General features: G+C 37.0%; 3 protein-coding genes across 10 annotated transcripts; 1 reads left to right on the top strand and 2 right to left on the bottom strand.

Annotated features, from left to right (window-relative positions):
- Window positions 1-224: 224 nt before the first annotated feature.
- Window positions 225-13,817, bottom strand: LOC120089877 (S-adenosyl-L-methionine-dependent methyltransferases superfamily protein). Of its 8 annotated transcripts, none has more exons than XM_090306809.1 (15): window positions 13,543-13,781; window positions 12,378-12,457; window positions 12,201-12,294; window positions 11,894-11,943; window positions 5,737-5,786; window positions 5,517-5,625; window positions 5,187-5,247; window positions 5,054-5,106; window positions 4,455-4,547; window positions 4,057-4,120; window positions 3,047-3,154; window positions 2,503-2,795; window positions 2,013-2,100; window positions 1,824-1,947; window positions 225-1,742 (listed from the first exon to the last, which is right to left on the bottom strand). In XM_090306809.1, the coding sequence occupies exons 2-12, from the start codon at window positions 12,402-12,404 to the stop codon at window positions 2,554-2,556; spliced, it is 951 nt and encodes a 316-aa protein (XP_090162935.1). In that variant the 5' UTR covers window positions 12,405-12,457; window positions 13,543-13,781; the 3' UTR covers window positions 225-1,742; window positions 1,824-1,947; window positions 2,013-2,100; window positions 2,503-2,553. The 8 variants fall into 8 exon arrangements, with proteins under 8 accessions (XP_090162935.1, XP_090162936.1, XP_090162933.1 ...); XM_090306810.1 differs by having other exon boundaries at window positions 1,824-1,928; XM_090306807.1 differs by having other exon boundaries at window positions 2,013-2,795; window positions 13,543-13,817.
- On the top strand, window positions 1,205-1,707 carry LOC120089880 (josephin-like protein). The gene has a single exon (XM_090306813.1). The coding sequence runs from the start codon at window positions 1,205-1,207 to the stop codon at window positions 1,571-1,573; it is 369 nt and encodes a 122-aa protein (XP_090162939.1). The 3' UTR covers window positions 1,574-1,707.
- A 719-nt stretch (window positions 13,818-14,536) lies between the features above and the next one.
- Window positions 14,537-18,799, bottom strand: LOC120089878 (26S proteasome non-ATPase regulatory subunit 7 homolog A). The gene is made up of 10 exons (XM_039047304.2): window positions 18,292-18,799; window positions 17,398-17,490; window positions 17,228-17,309; window positions 16,862-16,958; window positions 16,649-16,724; window positions 16,504-16,562; window positions 16,215-16,337; window positions 15,241-15,298; window positions 15,066-15,151; window positions 14,537-14,900 (listed from the first exon to the last, which is right to left on the bottom strand). Exons 1-10 carry the CDS (start codon window positions 18,476-18,478, stop codon window positions 14,829-14,831), a joined length of 933 nt encoding a protein of 310 aa, XP_038903232.1. The 5' UTR covers window positions 18,479-18,799; the 3' UTR covers window positions 14,537-14,828.
- Between the last annotated feature and the right edge of the window lie 1,531 nt (window positions 18,800-20,330).

Genomic DNA, 20,330 nt, shown 5'->3' with positions numbered 1-20,330 from the left:
CATAAATTTTTGTAAGTTAATCAATTTAGACCCTTTATCACAATTACATTTGAAAATCATCCATGCATTAATTTTTTTAAAGTGTGTAGATTTCTTTAAAAGTCGGTTTTATAAAATGGAGGATTAGAGTAAATGCATGTCGATTTTCAAGTCTAAGAGTCAAAACTGATTCGATTTTTAAAGTTGAAGGGTAAAATCTATACAATTACAAGTTTCACATGAGGTTTGTCTAAACGGAATATAATGAAGGATGTAAATTGATACACTTACAAAATTTTGGAGTCTAAAGTGATATTTTTCCAAATAATGTAGGCCTATAAAATAAATCAATATTTTATCACATTATGAATAGAATACAGAGGAGTAAGTACTAAAAAATTTCTCTAAGCTCAAGTAAGAGGGAGAAAGAAATAGAGAGAAAGAGGAGCATTACCATGGTGATGGATTTATGTGATTCTACTGAAAATGGGAATCAAGATGGCCAACAAAAGAGAAACTTGTAGGGCCCCTCCATTGTGCCTCAAAAGCAACGATGATGCTGAAGAGTATCGAGTGGTTGTCTCTCTCTTGCTCCCCTTTTTCTTCTCTCCCTCTTCTACTTCTTCTCATTCTCCTTTTTATTGTGTGTTGGCTCCACTCATCTCTTTTTCTGACCTAATCCACTTCCTATTGCTTAAATCTTTAGCCAAAACTCCTCTTATAGTACACATATAAAAAACCTAATCTTTCCTTAAACCCTTCAATTGCAAACCAAGAATAAGAGGAGTTGTAAGCATATTCTTCAAAGTTTTTTTTCATGGGGTCCAAAGTTTTCTAAAGGGTAGGTAAAAGTTCCTGATGCTTCACTCATATGGTATCCCATATATAAATGATATGTCTATTTGAGCGTAAACTAAACGCTCACTTTGAGCCTTACTGTCGACTGAATCAATCTTCTTCAATCTTTCCACAGAAGAGAGTTTCTTAATTAAGCCTCATTCTTTCGTTTTCATTATTCTCTCTTTCCTTCAATTTGAATCAATAAATGCTCCTTATTCTCATAACCTAACTCACTGTCTCTTCTCCTCAAGAAAGCTACTTAATTCTACCACATTCCTACCCATATCTTTACACACTACACTTCACAAAATCTCTTTATCTCTCTCTCTCTCTAAAGCCCATATTTGTTTAGCCTTTGGATTTACATCTCAGTTGGAAGGTTCAAATGTCAAGGAAAGCGAGCAAACGGGTCAGCTTCAGTCCAGATGTGAATGACAAACCAACAGTCGTGTTGAAACACGGCGGCGGTGACGGCGGAGCAGGAATATGGAGCTTCGGCCTGAGCAGAGACACAAGGTACTTGCCAGTCAGGTTTCTACAGAGCCTCAAGGCCAGAGTAAGTGAAGCAATTCGCTTTGTATCAACAAGAAAATCTTCACGAAAAGTTTCTTCAGCCTCCACTTTTACAAGGTCAAGATCGGTCTCGGATTCCATGGACTCGCATCGAGCTGAAGCCATTGAAGATTGCATCGAGTTCTTAAACCACTCTTCGTCTTTGTCCAGATCAAATTCAGTCTCTGGAAGTACTTACTGAAAGTTATGTACTTGTGGGAATGGAATGTGCATGTAAAATTTGGTCGATATTTTAGACATTCTTTTGCGTGCCCGTCTCTGTAAGATGATGCTTTAGCAGATGATAATAGAGTTTCTGCCTTCGAAGCCCGATAATTTTCTTGTCTAAATGCGTGAACACGAGCAGATATCTGTTCATTAAAAAATTACGTAAATTGGATATCTACAAAATATAACTTAATCAGGTAAATTAAATATACATAAAAGTTTACTTGGCTGAGTTATTCTTGTTCAGTGATGTCTATAAATGAAGGAACTGGATGGAACAACCACCATTGAAGGCCTAAATAATGGCATCTCGTCAAGGAATGAATGGCCTAGACAGCACGAATCTCTCTGCGTGATATGTTTGGGCCATAAATTTTGAGAAGCCAACAGTTAGAGAAAGGGATGAGTTAGACCTGTGAATTTGGAGGGCCATGCCTTTGAATAGCCGAGAGATTCCCCATTAGCAAGCATGGTTCGTTGATTCTCAATCGGGGGACCCACCTGTAAAACCCAAGTTTGTCCAAACATTTGCAAAGGAGAAACATAGGAACATGCAGACCCACATGCAGTAGAATGCCCTTGAAAATGTGCAATGTTAATGGTAATGCTCGAAATGATTTTCCTTTTTTGTTTTAGTTTGAGGTATGCATGGGGGGTGGGGTTCATGTCTATGGAAATAATGAAGGTTGAGTAATACTCGTGCGGGATAATCTCACGCTAATCATAATACATCTCCATAATCTTCATATATCTCAAATTAAAAGAATCAAAATCAAGATCCAGAGCCAGTTTTTTTTTTTTTTACATAAATAGGAGGGAGTAATCATCACTTTAAACGAGAGAGAGAGAGAGGGGGGGGGGGGGGGGGGGGGGATAGAAATGATTGCTGTTTCTAATAATTACCGGTCCATCCCAAGCCACTTTGTTGGTTATCTAAAACATTGAATAGCATAATTAGGAATCCAAGGAAAGTTTTTCAAGTTCTCGAATTCCTTGACTGGAAGCTTTCTTCATTTCAAGAGCCCTCTTGTAAGGAGGGGCGATAGGAGGCTGCACAGGATCTAAGCACCGATAAGTTCCCTCGGCACCTCTGGGCAGTGGGTATGAACGGTCGGAGTCATATCCACTGAGGTCCCCACAGGCAAGAAATGGGATATAAACTTTATTGGGACCTTCCAGCCACCCACTACTGCAATCTGTGAGGGACACAATGCAGCAAAATAGAAATGCTATTACTTCCTCTTGTGTAACCAAAAATACCAGGGAATTGACCACATCAAAATCAGCAGACACTAATTTTAAAAAGCCTAGAGACAAGAAGACAGCCTGGTCATAACGCCAGCTATAAAAACAAATTAATCTTTAAAAATAGGATAAGAACATGCTTGATCTTAGGATACGTCTATCGATAAGTAAACTCCAAATCAAGGCAGGGCATTGAGTTTACCCAAGTCATCTCCTCCTGACGGACTTCCCACCTTTTCCAGCAGGCGATGCAGATCTTTTGGATTGAAACCTTCGGGAGGAGAATAGTTCTCACAAACTGCAAATGCCTCTGCATTTGCACCCAGTCCACGTATGAGCTTCAACATAAAGTTAAATCATAACCTCAACTTTGTTTAAAAGTTATTACCGCGAGTCCACCTAGGTGACTAAAAGAAAGCATTGGAATGAATTACAGATTTTAGTTCAAGAACTTTAATAGTTATTTCCGCTTAGTCCATTCAACTTTCAAATGTTCCAATTATATTCTTGAACTCTTGATCAATAATTTTTCATGGTTAGCACTGTAGCTTAAATGTTTTCATGAAACTTTAATTGGCCTTACCATAATGAATAATAATTTGGTATAATATACCACCATGAAAAGCCAACTAGATACGAGCAGACAAACCAAAAAATTCAATTTAAAACGTAATTGCTCCCACCGAATCTTTTGGCCTATCTTCCATAATTTTGTTCAACATGTCTAGTTCTTGTACGTAATGCCAATCACTTGTTACTTGTTTAAGACATTTAAGCAAGTGATAAAAGAAGAGACTTGTTAGAATCAAACGAAACGCTTCAAGGATGTAATTGGAACTTTTTGTTCATAAACACAACCATGAAAGTTCAGAAATATTACTTTTACCCTTGACTATTTTGTCCTCTTTCACGCCTTTTTTTTATACAACAGACATCACCACGGAAATGTGCCATGTCCACAATTTGCTGTTGGGCGGACACCAATCTCACCAATTAGAATTAAACGATAGCAATCTAAAGTTGATTTAAGGAATCCAAGTATAATGGGTATCCAAAAAATCATGACTAAATCCTATGAACCAGATGCTATCAAGTGATAAAAAGGCAATTTTCAACTAAGAGAATACCGTTTTCTGGAAACAAGTTCAATTATAATCGAAAGATGAACCTCTATAGCAACCAATCAACAAAAAGGGGAAACCAAAAGCTTACCTATACTTGAATTGCGACTGCTTTTTGGTTTTGCAAAAGTCACCACAGGGAAAAATAACTTCAGCTGCAACAGAATAACTCGAAAATGTAAAAATCATTGGCGGCTTCATAACCATGTATGAAACAACAAACACCTATCTTTGATTAAGCTCCTTATGTAATCCATGATAATTCTTGGAAAGTGCTAAACATATCTAGAAAAATTATACAAGTCAATGCAATAATTACGGGAAAAGGAGCTCAAAGCAAATTTTCCAACTTGACTGGAAAACAAAGGGTTGGAAGAGAGATTCTGATTCATATTGCAGATGCAGTGAATGAGAACACCACAAATTTATTTGATACTCGAGTATGCTACATATTTCTATTGGGTCCTGTAACAACCATTTAATATATACCTGACAATACAAAAGGCTGGTATCCTTTCCACGGAATATCTTTGCTATGAACTTACCACCTTCTCTGAGTACATGCGTAACAATTGTTAAACCCTGTGAAGAAAGGGGAAAAAAAGAGTCTAGCTCATCTATGTAAAACTCATATATCTACAACTATATTGAAAACTAGCTCAAGGAAAAGAAAGAGAGAGAGAGAACGAGGCAGCAGCAGAGGACACTGATGGAAGCAACAAAATTCAGTCCATGGAGGAAAAAGGATAACGAATGCAGGCAACATACAGTAGAAAAACCCTTGGAAGGTTTCAATATAATTTCATAATATACTGCAACCACAATTTACCCAAAAGATCTCATCTATCTTGCTCACTCGTTACACGGTATTTTCTATTTGTAGATTCAAACAATTTGATGCACATTAAATATTAGTGCTTCTTATTGGTTTTATTTTTTGATCCTTTCCACGCACTGTAAACGAGAACTGAAGCAACATCATTACTGTCAACGTGCATGTATATCACGCATTTTCAAAATATCTTAAACTATTCATCAGCACCATCTCAAGCAATTGAACAGTCTCCGTATAAAAACACTGCACTTACAGCTAGTATGAGCTGAGACTGAACAAACTCGTCCATGTCATGAAGACCAGTAACTACAAACAAGCATATAATCAGTAACAAAATATCATCAGGTGGAATCTCAAGAGAGAATTCAAAAAACACAAATATCTACCATCAGGTGCGCCATCACAAACAACCAGGTCAGCCTTGCAACCATCAAAATGCCTAATGACCTGGTAAAATTAAATATTTGATCAACCATGCACAATAAAATATGACAATTTAGTATGTGATCAAATTTTTTAATAAAATAAAAGCCTTTTAACACAACGGGAGGTATTCAAAAGAGAAAATAATCCAGTATGAAGAAAAACATAGGAAAATTATCACAAATAGAAATTTCAAAACAAAATTGACCATATCAGTGCATTAGGATCTGGACATGTCTTTGTTTACCACATCAAATGTTAAGAATACTGCGTGCATGATACATTCTGCTTACCACTTCAGCTGTCCTAGCATTTGTTATATCACCCTGCACTTGAATAACACCTTCAATCGGAGCCATCGGCTGTAAATCAATAGCAACAATAAGAGGAAGATCACCATCCCTGCAAATTAAGCTAGAGAATCAATGAAAGAGGAAGATCACAAGGAGAAAATGGAGAGGAGGATGGGAAGGAAAAAGTGACATTTTCATATTATAATCTACCATAACTTACTTTGAATCTGGAGAAAGCTTTGCTGGGAGATGCAATTTTCTACTAAGGACCTATATATGCAATTAGTAAAATGTTAAGACAACTTGGAAATAATTAAACAAACTAAATCATATTCGTGAGCAATAGTTGCAGCAACACAAACTACGTTGCTTTTATCAGCCCTCATTATATTTAGTATTTTCGCAAACGTGAAGCGTACTCGAGCATAATAATCCTATGAAGGTTAATCTAAAAATACAGGTAAATACATATTGTTATGAAAAATAAGATAATGAGTATTCAAAACAAGATTTTATAAGAGTACATAAAAATTACGGAACTCAAGTTATTTTCTTCACATTTCAAGAATACTCAGTGTGCCAAGATTGGGTCAATGAAGGGAGGAGAGGCTTGTACCCCATATACAGGCATGCTTTTCAAACAAAAAAAATATGCTTACAATGTCCATCACATGAAAATTCTTGTTAGATTTAGTTGTGTTTTATACGAAATTTTTTTCCCCTATAAAGCTGTTGAAATATGTTCCATTAGCCCTAAGAGCATATTTGTAGTTTACTCTATATTTACTAAATTAGGGTTTCCCTTCGTTCTATTTATATATGAGGTTGGGGTCTCTTGTAAGCATGACATAAAATAATAAAAACTTCTCTATCGTGGTTTTTTCTACTTGGATTAGGGTTTTCCACGTAAACCTTGTCTTTTCCTCTTTTCTCTTTACTTTTCAATATGGTATTAGAGCAAGGTGGTGACACCCTAGCCCTGATAGAAGAAATTCAGTCATCCAACGTGGTAGGTGATGGAACAATGGCAGACACGACTAATATGGCCATGATCCAGGCAGCTGTGGATCGGTATCTCCGGACGATCCTCAACCCAACGGTCGTGCCACCTGGAGCCGTGGAAGCCGCGCTATCAAGTAGCCACAACCCAGCCGGATCATAGACAACCCAGATGGCAGGTGGCTCTATTCCAGCCGACAGACCTAGTTTCGTCAGGTACAGCAGCCGTCGGGAAGATTCGCGCCAGTAACTGGGTTGGAGCTCCAGATCGCACCCTCGTTCAACGGCTATCGGATCGCATCTGGGCAGTCGATCGAGCCTCAGACCAGAAGCTACCCGATCGTGTCTGAGTAGCCCCCGCGCCAGCCAACTGCACTTCCTCCCGAGCAGGTCGCACGCCAGCCGATGGCGATTTCCTCCAGCAGCCACCCAATGGGAATTTCTTCCGATCGGGAACTCCCTTCGACGGGGATCCCTTTGACGTCTGTTCCTTCCAATAGCGGTGTTGGGGTTTTTGGGCTCCCAAATATATCCGGATCCGGTTCCTTCCAGCAACAGAAGTACCACCCAACCGTGTATCCGGTTCAGCCTCGATACCGAATGGGTGAGTTCGTGGGAGAAAATTCTATTCCCATCTCTTATGGGCAGAAACGTCCAATATCAGAGTCCCATGGGGAACTTCAACAACAATTGGCAAGTCTCCAACAGTAGATGGCAACATTTGGGGCCAAACTGAATGGCCATGAGTCATCCACCAGTCTTCCGATATATTTAGAAAATCCAGTAACAATGTTTCCTACTCTTCTTACTAATTTATTATCTGGGACTTTAGGAAATGCGGTAGGGATGGTCATAGGAGAAAAGCTGAATGGGCAAAATTACTTCTCCTGGCCCCAAACAATCAAGATGGTTCTTGAAGGACGCCACATATTCGGATACTTGACCGGAGAAATTCCACGACCTAGCCCTAGGGACCCCCAAGAGCATGTTTGGAAAGGAGAGGAATCACTACTTCGTTCGATGTTGATCAGCAGAATGGAACCTCAGATTGGGAAACCCTTGCTCTATTCCGCCACTGCACGGGATATTTGGGATGCGATCCGAAGGTTATATTCTAAACGGCAGAACGCATCCCGCCTGTATACACTACGTAAACAGGTCCATGAATGCAAACAAGGGAGCTTGGATATAACGTCATACTTCAACAAGATGTCTTTATTGTGGCAAGAAATGGATTTGTGTCGGGAGATCGTCTGGAATTGCTCACATGATGGGATCCATTACTTGAAAATAGAAGAGATTGATCGTGTGTATGACTTTCTTGCGGGATTGCACCCAAAGTTGATATAGTTCAAAGTCGAATTCTAGGGCAAAAACTAATACTGTCTTTCATGGAGGTTTGTTCAGAGGTTCGATTGGAGGAAGATATATCGAGTGCAATGAATGGCTCTACTGTTACCACTGTGGAGTCAGCTGCTTTTAGGATGAAATCCTCCGAATCAAATGGTGACAAGCAGAATACCAAAACACCCCCGATATGTGAGCATTGCAAGAAGTTGTGGCACATGAAGGACCAGTGCTGGAAACTACATGGTCGACCTCCTAATGGCAAACGTCGCCCTCCAAATGACAAGTCCAAATCTGGTCATGCCCCTGTGCATCGGCTGAGGGGGCCACACAACCTCCAGTGACCAACCTAGCTGATTCAGGTACCATAGGGATCGGAACCGTTGCTCAGTCAGGTACTCCTCAGTCTTTTAGTTTCTTTGTTGAAGGGAATGAGGTATGGATTCTAGATTCAGGAGCGACCGATCACTTGACTGGCTCATCTGATCAATTCCTCTCATTTTATCCGAGTGCTGGAAATGAGAGGATTCGAATTGCAGATGGGTCCTTCGCTCCTGTTGCTGGAAAAGACCGGTTATCACCATTTCAGGGATTAATTCTACAAAATGTCCTACATGTGCCAAAAATTTCTTACAACTTGTTATCAATAAGCAAAATAACGAAAGATTTGAAATGTAGAATTGTCTTCTCACCAGATGCTGCTTTATTTCAGGACATGAGCTTGGGGAAGACGATTGGCACTGCCCGATATAACAGGGATCTTTATTTCCTTTCTGAAGAGCTTCCTCTAGGAATTTGTTTAGGACTAGCCTTTTATCTTCATTTACTATGTCTGAAAAAGATTATTTGTTGTGGCATTTTCCCCTTGGACATCCAAGTTTTCAATATATGAGATATTTGTTTCCCCACTTATTCCATAATGTGAATATTTCTTCGTTATCTTGTGATGTCTGTATATGTGCTAAACAACCTCGTGTGTCTTTTGTTTCTCAGCCCTATAAACCTATCCAGCCTTTCCACTTGATCCACAGTGATGTTTGGGGTCCTTCAAACATCTCTAACCTGTCCGGTAAACGGTGGTTTGTAACATTCATCGATGATCATACCCGACTTACATGGGTATATCTCCTTGCTGATAAGTCCGAGGTTCTGTCTACCTTCAAACAATTCTATACCACTATCTTAACACAGTTCAATACAAAGATTACCATTCTTCGGAGTGACAATGGACGTGAGTTTGTCAATCACACCCTCCAGGAATTCCTAGCGTCAAAAAGGATCGTTCATCAAAACTTTTGTGCATATACTCCACAACAAAACGGGGTGGCTGAACGGAAAAATCGCCATCTCATTGAAGTTGCTCACTCCTTGATGATTCCAGCATCTCTCCCTTCGTACCTATGGGGAGATGCAGTCCTTACCACAGTCCATCTCATTAATAGGATGCATTCACGGGTTCTAAAGTTTCAAACACCCCTTGAGTGCTTCAAAGAGTCATGTCAGTCTACCCATCTTATTCCCAAGGTTCCTCTTCGTATGTTTGGTTGTACAGCCTTTGTTCACACTCATGGTCCGCACCGGATTAAGTTTGCCCACGAGCTCAAAAGTATGCGTTTTTCGGGTATCCCCTTCATCAGCGAGGCTATAAATGCTTTCGAGACTAACAGTTCCACATACTCCGTACCTATTAGCTTCAATCTTGAGCCAAGTCTTAATATTCCTGAACCCAGTCTACCTAGTCTCGAGCCTAATTCTGCTCCAGTGTTTGTCCTTCCTACTAGACAAGTGCCCTGGATAACATACTATAGGAAGAATCTCATAAAGAAAACTCAGGAAACCCCTGTTGTTCCATCGGAAAGTGTCCAAGCATCAGAACCAGCTCAGGTTCAAGATCCTGTTGTTTCAGAGGAGATTCTTGAAGAGAAGTTTGAGAACATAGAAAATGATGAGACGAGCTCAGAGAAGGTTGAAATTACAGGAGGTAATGAGGTGCTGGAAGATCCTCAAGAAGACGTAGAAGTGTCTCAGAAGTCTGATACTGGAGAAAGACCGACGAAAACTGGCAATTATGATACCACTCTGTATATGTCAATTGCTCTGAGGAAGGGAACCAGGTCATGTACAAAGTATCCTTTGCACAGTTTTCTGACCTATAGTAACTTATCTCCTGGTTTTAAGGCTTTCACTACCCAACTGGATGCTCTAGCAATACCTAACAGTGTACATGTGGCCATGGAAGTTCCCGAGTGGAAAGCGGCAGTAATGGAAGAAATGAGAGCCCTCGAGGCGAATAAGACGTGGGAGTTAGTAGCTCTCCCTAGAGGTCACAAGACAGTTGGTTGCAAATGGGTGTTCACAGTGAAGTATAGGTCTGATGGAATGCTCGAGAGATATAAGACCAGGTTAGTTGCTAAAGGGTTCACTCAAACGTATGGGATTGATTATTCAGAAACTTTTTCCCCAGTGGCTAAGCCAAACACGATCCGAGTTCTTCTGTCTTTTGCCGTGAATAAAAATTGGCCTCTACATCAACTGGATGTAAAAAAAAATGCCTTCCTAAATGGTGAGTTAGAAGAGGAGGTTTACATGAGTCCACCTCCAAGTTTCGAAGCTAAGTTTGGGAACCATGTTTGCAAATTCGAGAAATCCTTATATGGGTTGAAATAGTTTCCTAAGGCATGGTTCGACAGGTTCACAGTGTTTGTTAAATCCCAAGGGTTTGTTCAAGGGCATTCTGATCATACATTGTTTACCAAAATTTCACCTTCAGGGAAGATTGCTGTTTTGGTGGTGTATGTTGATGACATCATTTTATCAGGAGATGATGCGGCAGGAATTGTTAAGCTAAAACAAAGGATGGCAGGCGAATTTGAGATCAAAGATCTTGGTAGTCTGAGGTATTTTCTCGGGATGGAAGTGGCGAGATTGAAAGAAGGAATATCTGTATCTCAATGGAAATACACTTTGGACTTGTTAAAGGAAACAGGAATGACTGGATGCAAACCCATTGACACTCCTATTAAGGCCAATGGCAAACTGAAAAGCATTACAGAAGGAGTTCCTATAAATAAGGAGAGGTATCAACGCCTGGTAGGAAAACTGATTTACTTGTCTCATATTAGGCCCGACATCTCCTACACTGTGAGTGTGGTAAGTCAGTTCATGCAAAATCCGCATGAGGAGCACATGGAAGCAGTGACTCGAATTCTGGGATACCTGAAGTCCACCCCATGGAAGGGCTTAGTGTTCCGAAAATATGACACACAAAGCATCGAAGCGTATACTGACTCAGATTGGGCAAGATCAGTGACTGATAGAAAGTCAACCTCAGGATACTGTACCTTTGTGTGGGAAACTTTGGTGACTTGGCGGAGTAAAAAACAGGGTGTAGTGGCTAGAAGCAGTGCTGAGGTAGAGTATAGAGCTATAAGTCTGGGAGCGTGAAGAAATCTGGTTGCAGAAAGTTTTGTCTGATCTTCACCAAGACAGTTCGGGTCCCATGAAGCTGTATTGTGATAATAAGGTTGCCATCAGTATTGCTAACAATCCAGTACAACATGATAGAACCAAGCATGTTGAAATTGACAGACACTTTGTCAAAGAGAAGTTAGACCACGAGGTTATCTGTATTCCTCATGTACCTTCAGTTCAACAGGTTGCAGATATTTTTACCAAAGGGTTATCGAGACAAACGTTTGAAGCTTGTGTTAGCAAGTTGGGTCTTGCCGATATCTACGCCCCAACTTGAGGGGAGGGTTGAAATATGTTGCATTAGCCCTAAGGGCATATTTATAGTTTACTCTATATTTACTAAATTAGAGTTTCCCCTCGTTCTATTTATATCTGAGGTTGGGGCCTCTTGTAAGCCTGACATAAAATAACAAAAACTTCTCTATCGTGGTTTTTCTCCCTGGATTAAGGTTTTCCACATAAACCTTGTCTTTTCCTCTTTTCTCTTTACTTTTCAATAAAAGCATTGACCACTAGTTTGATATACAAATTGCAACGAGAGGACACCCAAAAGAAATTACCTGGCTCCAACTACCGGGGGCTGCACATAAATCTACCACTCTCTCGACTCCTGCATATGAAATTTCATTGTAGATGATGTACTTCAAAGTGTTTCAAATGACTTGTACAAGATAAAACAGGATGATTATGAAGCCAAATAGATCAAACAGATTTCAGTAAGATTCTGGAAAACGGTTCTGTTAGGAAGATTAATCCAAAATGTTGCAGCAATATTTACTATCATTCATGTCGACCATCTCAGTTATTGACACCCTACCAGAAATGTAAGAATATTTTAATAGGGAGGAGGCCAGTACAAGAACAAACCTTCAAATATGTTAAATTCCTCATCTATCTGAAGAAGTTTAAATGCACTTCGAGCACGCCAACCTTCTTCCTTTGCTTTACGGTAGTATATATCCTGCAAATGAGACCAAGTAAATAAAATATGGAAAAAGATAATCAGTCAGAAAGGCAAATAGTCAAATAGAATAGTGCTTAAACCCTCTTATCTCTTGAAGCTTTGCCCATGATTGAAGAATCAAGCAACAGTTGCTGGTAGTGCTGAGTAGACAGGCCTCCTCCTGGCAACATTCAAACCCAGCATGAAAGTTAAAGTTGGTCATCGAAGGAAGTCTAAATGTATTTAATATTAAACAAAATATTGAATCCTCAATCCAAAAAATACACAAATTTTTGTATAGATCCAACAAGCCTTACTGTACAATCCAATTTGAGCATCAAATTCCAACTTTCCAATAATAACAAGAGGTTTGCCACATTCATGGTTAAAATTGAAATAGAGCAAAAACATTTAATTGAACAGGCTCCAAATGCAACCATCAGATTTTTGGGTTTTTGTTTCTAAAAACTAAGTTTATAAACACTACTTACACTCATGAGTTCATTAGTTTTGTTATCTACATTCAAACAACGTTTTCAAAATCCATCTCACGTTTTGAAAAGAATGTATATTGTTTTCACTTTTGGAATTTCACTAAGAATTCAAATGTTACCTTAGAAGAGATGATGACTGTTGCAAAGAAATTCTGATAAAATATAACAATTTTCAAAAATCAAAAAATAAAAAACCAAATGTTTATAGAACGGGCCGAAAAGTTTCAGATTAGAATACGAAAAAGTGGTGTGCTCATAAACAACTCCAAGATCTAGCTTTAGAATCTTCACCTCAGAGTACCACATCCTAGAGTAAACGTTTACATGGACAATCTTAATCAGGCATTTCAACGAGCATCTTACGTGCCTCGGAATGTAACTTCTACACCTCTCCTCCGACAACTTCTTGCATTCAATCAGACACAGCCAGAAACAATTTTCTAACAAGAGAACTAATACTATTTCTATCATATCTGATGTCAACTTCAAGGGACAATTTGTAAAGTTATCAACAACTAACTACACAAGTAAACTAATAGTTACAACTCAACCAATCGCCAACTAGTTACAAATTGATTAGTTACACAATATAACAGCGAATTAATAGGTCTAACTCAGCCAAACTTCACGCTACGACGATTCAAACATAAAATCCACTGAACTCGATAGATATAATAGAATGAATTAGGGCAACAGAGCCGGAATATGTTCACATAGCCATGCAAGAAAAACCAGAGACGAAGAACAAACAAGAAAGGGAGGAAACTCTTACAATAGAGATGTGTAACTCGGTACGTCCAAGCTGAAATCAATCTGAATCTAACTTCAAATCTTCAGTACAATAGTTTGGTGCCGACGCGCCGCCGTTGTTAACCGCGTATTGAATCCTTTCTCCCCCTTATTTCTTTAAATTTTAAATTCTTATAAATATTTTCTAATTAATTGGAAATTATGCTGAAATTGGAACTAAAATGAAGATTATAATGAGATTTAGGGGAAAAACTTATTTTCAAAAACTGTATCGATTTTTTTTCCTAATATTTAAATGATGTATATTTCTATACCTTTCAAGGGTATAATTAACGTCAATTATATTTTTCCCTAGAAAATTCCTCACCAGTTCTAATTCTACCATCAAATAGAACTCTCAACTCCAATCGATTACCTAACAAAATTAAGTATGATAAACCTATTATTTGAACAAATACAGTGAACTTGATATCACAAATAGCTTAAATGAATAATTGATATAAAATAGATTAAAATACGAGTTTAGATTCCAAAAAAGTCTGTGTTTATTTAGTTCATAAATATTAAAAAATATCTAATAAGTCCCCAAATTATATAAATATCTAATATAACTTAAAATTTTGTGTGAAATAAAACTAAGGACATATTCTAAAGATATTAATATGAAGTTATCTATTAGACATAAAATTCTAAATCAAGAATTAGGAAAATTTTAGAAAATATCCATGGCCAACACAAAATTGAATGTTTAGAAGTTTATTAGACAGATTTTATAGTTCATAAACTAAATAAAAATAAATGTCCAAATTCATAGACTAAACTTGTAATTTAACATTATTACGTTTGAAAAAAAGAAAGGAATATTATATTTGGTCAATTATTACGATCAAATACAATTTAGAAACAAAGAATAAAGGAAAATATCAATGATCCACCAAGGAGAAAATATTCTTACCTATTGAACGATTAGATAGTTTCAAAAACCAATCGAATAATCATTTGATTCTACAACATAATTTCAGTAATTGGAGCTTAGGATTCTATACTCCTTTCATTCAACCTGACTTCAAATGGCACTTTAATGAGAGAGAGAAATGAGTGGTCTACATCATGATATATTTGGGCAAATAAAGTGAGGGGGTACAATTAACATTGAACAAAAAATGGTCAGGGAAATACATATGCTGGGAAACTAGCCATCTCTTCCAATTGGATAAAACAAAAATATCATCATCAATCGAGAACCCAACAAACAGATAACTAGTTCCTTCGACTCAGATATTTCAATGGGCTGATGGAAGCTGCACGTTAATTGCCAGACACTGCGGGGACGATTGCTGGTTTTGCATCCTCAGCCTTTTCATGTTCTTTGTTTAGCATCTGGAAAACAGATTTGCATGATTATGAGCCAATTGATACGATATGTATGCATAAAGGCAGACGTGTTTGAAAGTGATTTAGAACATGACAAAAACTATTTTAGCCGTTACAAAAATAATCCCAAACACATCCTAACTAAATCTGCAGGAAATGACAGGAACTAACCTTGTTGTTGATTAAATTATGAAGTGCAATGACACTCCGGATGAGTGAGGAAAGATAAATGACCAGCATCATATCATTGGTTTTTACTGCACAGTAGTAGGGTAAATATAGATGAAGGCGTTAAGGGAAACATGTTATAATAAGCCAACGGAGAATCTTCAGTTAGTATTATTACCTGCAAACGATTTTATCAACTCTGCCACATTTAGATTAGGAAGAAGGTTGAATACATCCTGCAATTTTGAGTAGAAATTAAACATCAGTATATACTTTTAGGGTGGAAACTTATCAATCATAACCACCAATTGGCCTGTTCCATCGCACCACATAATGCACAAAACACGGTGGTAAATAAAGCAAACCACAATGAGGAAGTTCTTACACAATAGAGTGTGTTACAAATTCACAAGACATGTGATGAATGCATCTAACAATTGATCTTTATAGAGACTGTCTATTACATGACCGTTCTTTTTTCTTTGATGAAATCACCAAAAGGTCTTAGGTCATTTTACATATATGAGATATCAATATCCAGGAAGTTATATTCCACAAAATTTGATTTCATGATGTCCAAATTGAACACAAATTACGAAGGCATTCCAATTCATCGGTTATTAAAACTATAAGAACATTCTGAGATGAGAAGAAAAACCAGGCCTTTTCAAGGCACGAGCACCCCAATGCTTGAGTGAGGTGAGGTGCAACATGAAATTATGAAGTAAAAAAAATATAGGAAAACTTTTTTAAGTATGTAAATACTAAACCAATAAAACTTATGTCAGATAACGTTTGATTAACAAACAAAAGAGGGAAGAAAGAGGAGCACATAGGCAAGGTACTTGAATACAAGACATTTTTTCTTAATATACGTTTCTTCCTTTTTTAACTCTGGATCTTTCTGATTTACAGAACTGCAAGTTAGGTTACCTTGCTTGGCATCAGATTACGTAGGCAAAGATGCTCTCAGCACCTAAGCATCCCTTTTCAAAAAGTGGAAAACGTGTTTGGAGTTGCAGACTATTTGTCATTTTGATTAAACAAATAGTGCAGAAAGCACATCATCAAATACATAATATAATACAAACACAGGTAAATCAATATGTGACATGCATAAAAACTGCAAGAAAAGGGTAGAGAAAATGGTACCTGTAAATGGTAAAGAATCTCATGATTTAATGGAAGCTTCTCATCAATAACAAGATCAAGGTAGCCACGAATCTCACGTAGTCGTGCATCCAAACCTTTTAAAGCAGTAAGTTTTCCTGTAACCTATAAAATATCATTTTATATTAGTCAATGTTTTTTCGACCTAATGCTTTCATCCAAGACTTAAAACTAAATACAAGTCAATCACAAAACTTGTGGAACAGTTTGAAGAAAAGGAAACCGATTGAAGAGGCTGCAATGCAAGACAAGTAATGGTAAGGAAATTAACCTCATTGGCAAGTGTACTTATGGTGGTATCCTTGACATCCCTTAGTAAGTGTTCCACACCTGTATTTAGACGAACCAATAATGCTACGAGGTTAAAAAAGATAAAGACCCTAAAATGAAGATTTGAATCTCATTTTACCACTCACCAATTTCCTCAACCTCATGGGCAGCGATAACTGAAGGTACATGAACAAAGATCTTCTGGCTCTTTTGGGTAGCATTCTGTTTCCCAAATTATAAGATATGTATTGGCAATTAGAAACTGATATTTATTGTTTATTCATAACCATTAACTCTCTAATGCATCTGATATTTTTGGGGAAAAAAGGTAACATAAGTCATAATAGTCAACACCATACCTCTTTGACTTCTTCAACATCATAGTAGGCTTTAGTAGGTATTCCCAGCTCCTTTGGTTGTACATCAATAATCACAAGCACAGGATTTGGTACATAACTAACAATCCACCAGAGAGGATATGAGTATCTCAAAGAGAAACCAGTAAAACAACATTGGTCAACAGGATATGATATTCATCACTGACCGGCCATAAGGTTCTAAATTGGTGGTATAAAATTAAATAAATAAGGTGGCTCAGAAAACTAGAAAAAAGGACAACGAGAGGACAGGGAGACAAAACAGAGTAGTTTTTAAGAATGCAGAATTTGAGAACTTGAAAATTAATGTTTGAGAACCTCAACACCAAACAAATACGAAGATCTTACTTGTGGAACAACTGGTGAATATCCAGGTCATTCTCCCGTAGCTTTGGACCTGTGCTATACCAACCTACAATGTGCTCCTTAGCTGACACGTCCACAAATTCATGGCTGTTATAAACAAGGAAATCTAACCAAAGAAAAAGCACAAAAGGTACTAGAACAAGAGAAAATACCATTTATCCTCTTAAACATTGAAAACATCGATTCGTGATAATTGTGGTCAAGAAACCATATGCTTGGATCTTTCTCGTCTTCTTCAAAGGGGACTGAAATAATGAGCATACACCATATAAATGTCACCATTAAACATAGATAAAGACTAATTAACATAGTCCTTAAAAAAAGAACTTGCTGACTACCACAATCAGAAAAATAACCACCCCACTGAACCCATACATGGCTAGACCATGAACAGTGAATGCGAAAACACAAAAGACTATAGTAAAGGGAAATAGAAACTATAGAAACTATAGCTAAACTAAAACATAAAATAGTTCGATCTAGGTCCAAACAATCACGAGTTAGATGGATAATACTAATGTTATAAAGATATCCAAAGTTTTAAACAGTGTGTGCCTAAAGTATTGAAAACTTCGGCTACCAAAACCCTCAAACCTGCAATTCCCAATTACACGAATCAATCGTATAGGTTACCAACGAATTTCCAGTGAAAAGAGTAACAGCCACAGCAGGTGTACGAAGCAGGCAACTGAATGCCCTAATTAGTTCATAATGAGAGGCAACCTAAAAGATTTTGCGAACCAGGCAAACCAAAGCTCAAACAATCGCTTCTTTCCATGCCCTTTTCGCGAATCATGGCAACCACAAGAAAGGTACATTCCCAGTCTCTATAGCCCAATTCTAATTTATGTTCAACTAACGTCAAATTCAGACAAATACCCAACAAAATACCCAGATTCCTAGAACCCTTAAAATAAAAATCAACCCGAATCCACTTTCAGGTATTAAACCGAATCAAACGACTAGAAAATTCAGATCCAAACAGAATACAACAAGATATTTAACAAAAGGCGAGAGAGAAATCTGTATGAGAAAAGAATAAGGACCTGCATAGCTATTGCTAACATCGACGGTGCCCTTGAAAGAGCTACCGAGTAAAACTCCTACAACTCGTTTGCGGGATTCCTTAGCGACTCGGTTGTAGTTATCGACGATGCTGAGTAAAACCAGAGGGTGAACTACGACCTTCTCGACTGGCCTCGATGATATTTGCTGCGTCTTGATCACATCCATGGCGGAATTTTTGCAGTCTCTCCGAGTTCAATCGAATTTGCGCTTCCGTGCTAAAGGCTAAACCCACCCAGAAATGGAGCAGCAGCTTATTAAGCCCTTTTTCTTGAAAGGTTTTCTTGGCAGAAAAGCAAACCTCCACTGTGATGAGCGAGTGACCCACTCGGCCCAAAGAAACCGCGATTCTAAAGCGCGCTTCTCGTTTGCTTCTTCCCAGGTTCGGATATTAAAGTTTAGAACAAAATTAGGGTCCAATTTTTTGAATATTAAATTGGATGAAAAATGAGTTATTTTCACCCTAATCCAAATTCTAGTAAAAGTATTTTCGAGAATATAAGGGATAATTCTTCTTAAATTGTATGATATTAAAACAACCTCAATGACACTTCTGAATGGTCGTCATTATTGGTAACTAGTGATCCACCTATAGATTGATCCATCCAACAGAAAATGGAGGTAGGAATGAGGATAACTTTTTCTCTATTGGCTAAACGGGGATTATATTTCTCGTCCCAACCTGATGAATATATTATTATTATTTTATCTATATACTTTTAATTTAAAAAAAATTGTGGTATAAAAAGTTATTTATTTTCTAATTTTCATTTCAATTTTTTCGTACTTTAATATATAGTATTTAAATGGAAAGCTTGACTATGGTATTGTAATATTTAAAGTTTAACTTTTATGGATTAAATTATATTTTTACACATATAATAGTATTTTTTTATAATAAATTTTTATACTATTTTCTTTTAATGAAATATTTATTGGAAATAACTCATTTAATATATATTTTTATTTGGTTGAGAATAAATAAAATTGCTAAAAATGAATATATTAAAAAAATAAATGGAAAAATTTTTCCTACAGGAAATCCCACCCCGATCCCATAGAAAATTTCGCGAGGATGGGGACGGGGAAACCTCCCCGTCCCATGGACATCTCTACCCACCTATGATAGTGAGCAGTTATAGTATTATTAAATACAAATTTGAACTTATTATTAGTTCATAGTGTTTATTAATAATCTTTTAAATCAACTTGATAATTATAAAAATATTTTGTATGTGGAGCAAACTTGTATTAAAAATATTATTGATAAATTGTGAAAATATATTTGATAACATGGTTTTTTAATTGTTTATCAAATTAATACTTTTACTGCCCATTTCACGAAACATGACTTATGATAATTTGTTAAATTGTCCTAAATGTAACCATCATTTAATGTGTTTATCTTTAACATATACTTTCAACTCAATGTATTACTTGTTGAAATATGATTACTCCTTCAAAACATAAATTTTGTTTACTATCAAGATATTTATCTTGCTTTCATCTTTTATTTTATAAATATTTCTAGAGTATTTTTCCATAGCTAGCATAGAGCTTTGATCCTTACCACGTAGATTCAAATAAATAAACAAAATCTAGAAGAAAAAAAAAAGAGGGGGGAAATGTTGAGTAGTTTTTTTAAAGTTGAAAATGAATGAAAAAAATATAATAAAAGAATATTAAGATACCATTTTGATTCCACTGTTCTGACTCGTTCGATTTCGTTTATATATATATATATATATATTCTAAAATTTTCTAATTTTTCTCTAACTTATTTTCAATAAATCTTAAATTTAGTTTATTTATTATTATTTTAAAAAAATACATATCTACAATTATTTTTTTTAATAAAGAAAGGTAGATAAAGAGAGAGGCCCAAAAAAATTGGGCCAACCTCAAGAAGCCCATCAAAGCCCAATATCATAAAAGGAGCTGTTTCAACTTGTCTAGAGAGAGAGGTAGGCCATAGGTAAGGCGAACATGGACAGAGAGAGGAACAATGTTTCAAATTAAT

The sequence above is a fragment of the Benincasa hispida genome, chromosome 11 (genome assembly GCF_027475165.1).
Source record: "Benincasa hispida cultivar pf3 chromosome 11, pf3_genome.v1.1, whole genome shotgun sequence".
Classification (NCBI taxonomy): domain Eukaryota; kingdom Viridiplantae; phylum Streptophyta; class Magnoliopsida; order Cucurbitales; family Cucurbitaceae; genus Benincasa; species Benincasa hispida.
This window is presented reverse-complemented; position numbering and strand designations above follow the sequence as displayed.

Bases quoted from the DNA above. Each gene is read 5' to 3' on its own strand.
- LOC120089880 (XM_090306813.1), top strand. From the start codon at position 1,205: ATGTCAAGGAAAGCGAGCAAACGGGTCAGCTTCAGTCCAGATGTGAAT.
- LOC120089877 (XM_090306806.1), bottom strand. From the start codon at position 12,404: ATGGGCAAAGCTTCAAGAGATAAGAGG. The intron at 5,787-11,893 runs GTAATTTCTTTT...TTGCATATATAG, and splicing joins CCCCCGGTAGTTGGAGCCAG to GTCCTTAGTAGAAAATTGCA. The intron at 5,248-5,516 runs GTAAGCAGAATG...TAATTTTACCAG, and splicing joins ATGCTAGGACAGCTGAAGTG to GTCATTAGGCATTTTGATGG.
- LOC120089878 (XM_039047304.2), bottom strand. From the start codon at position 18,478: ATGGATGTGATCAAGACGCAGCAAATATCATCGAGGCCAGTCGAGAAG. The intron at 16,959-17,227 runs GTAAGATCTTCG...GTGGATTGTTAG, and splicing joins ATTCACCAGTTGTTCCACAA to TTATGTACCAAATCCTGTGC. The intron at 15,152-15,240 runs GTAATAATACTA...ACTACTGTGCAG, and splicing joins GTTGATAAAATCGTTTGCAG to TAAAAACCAATGATATGATG.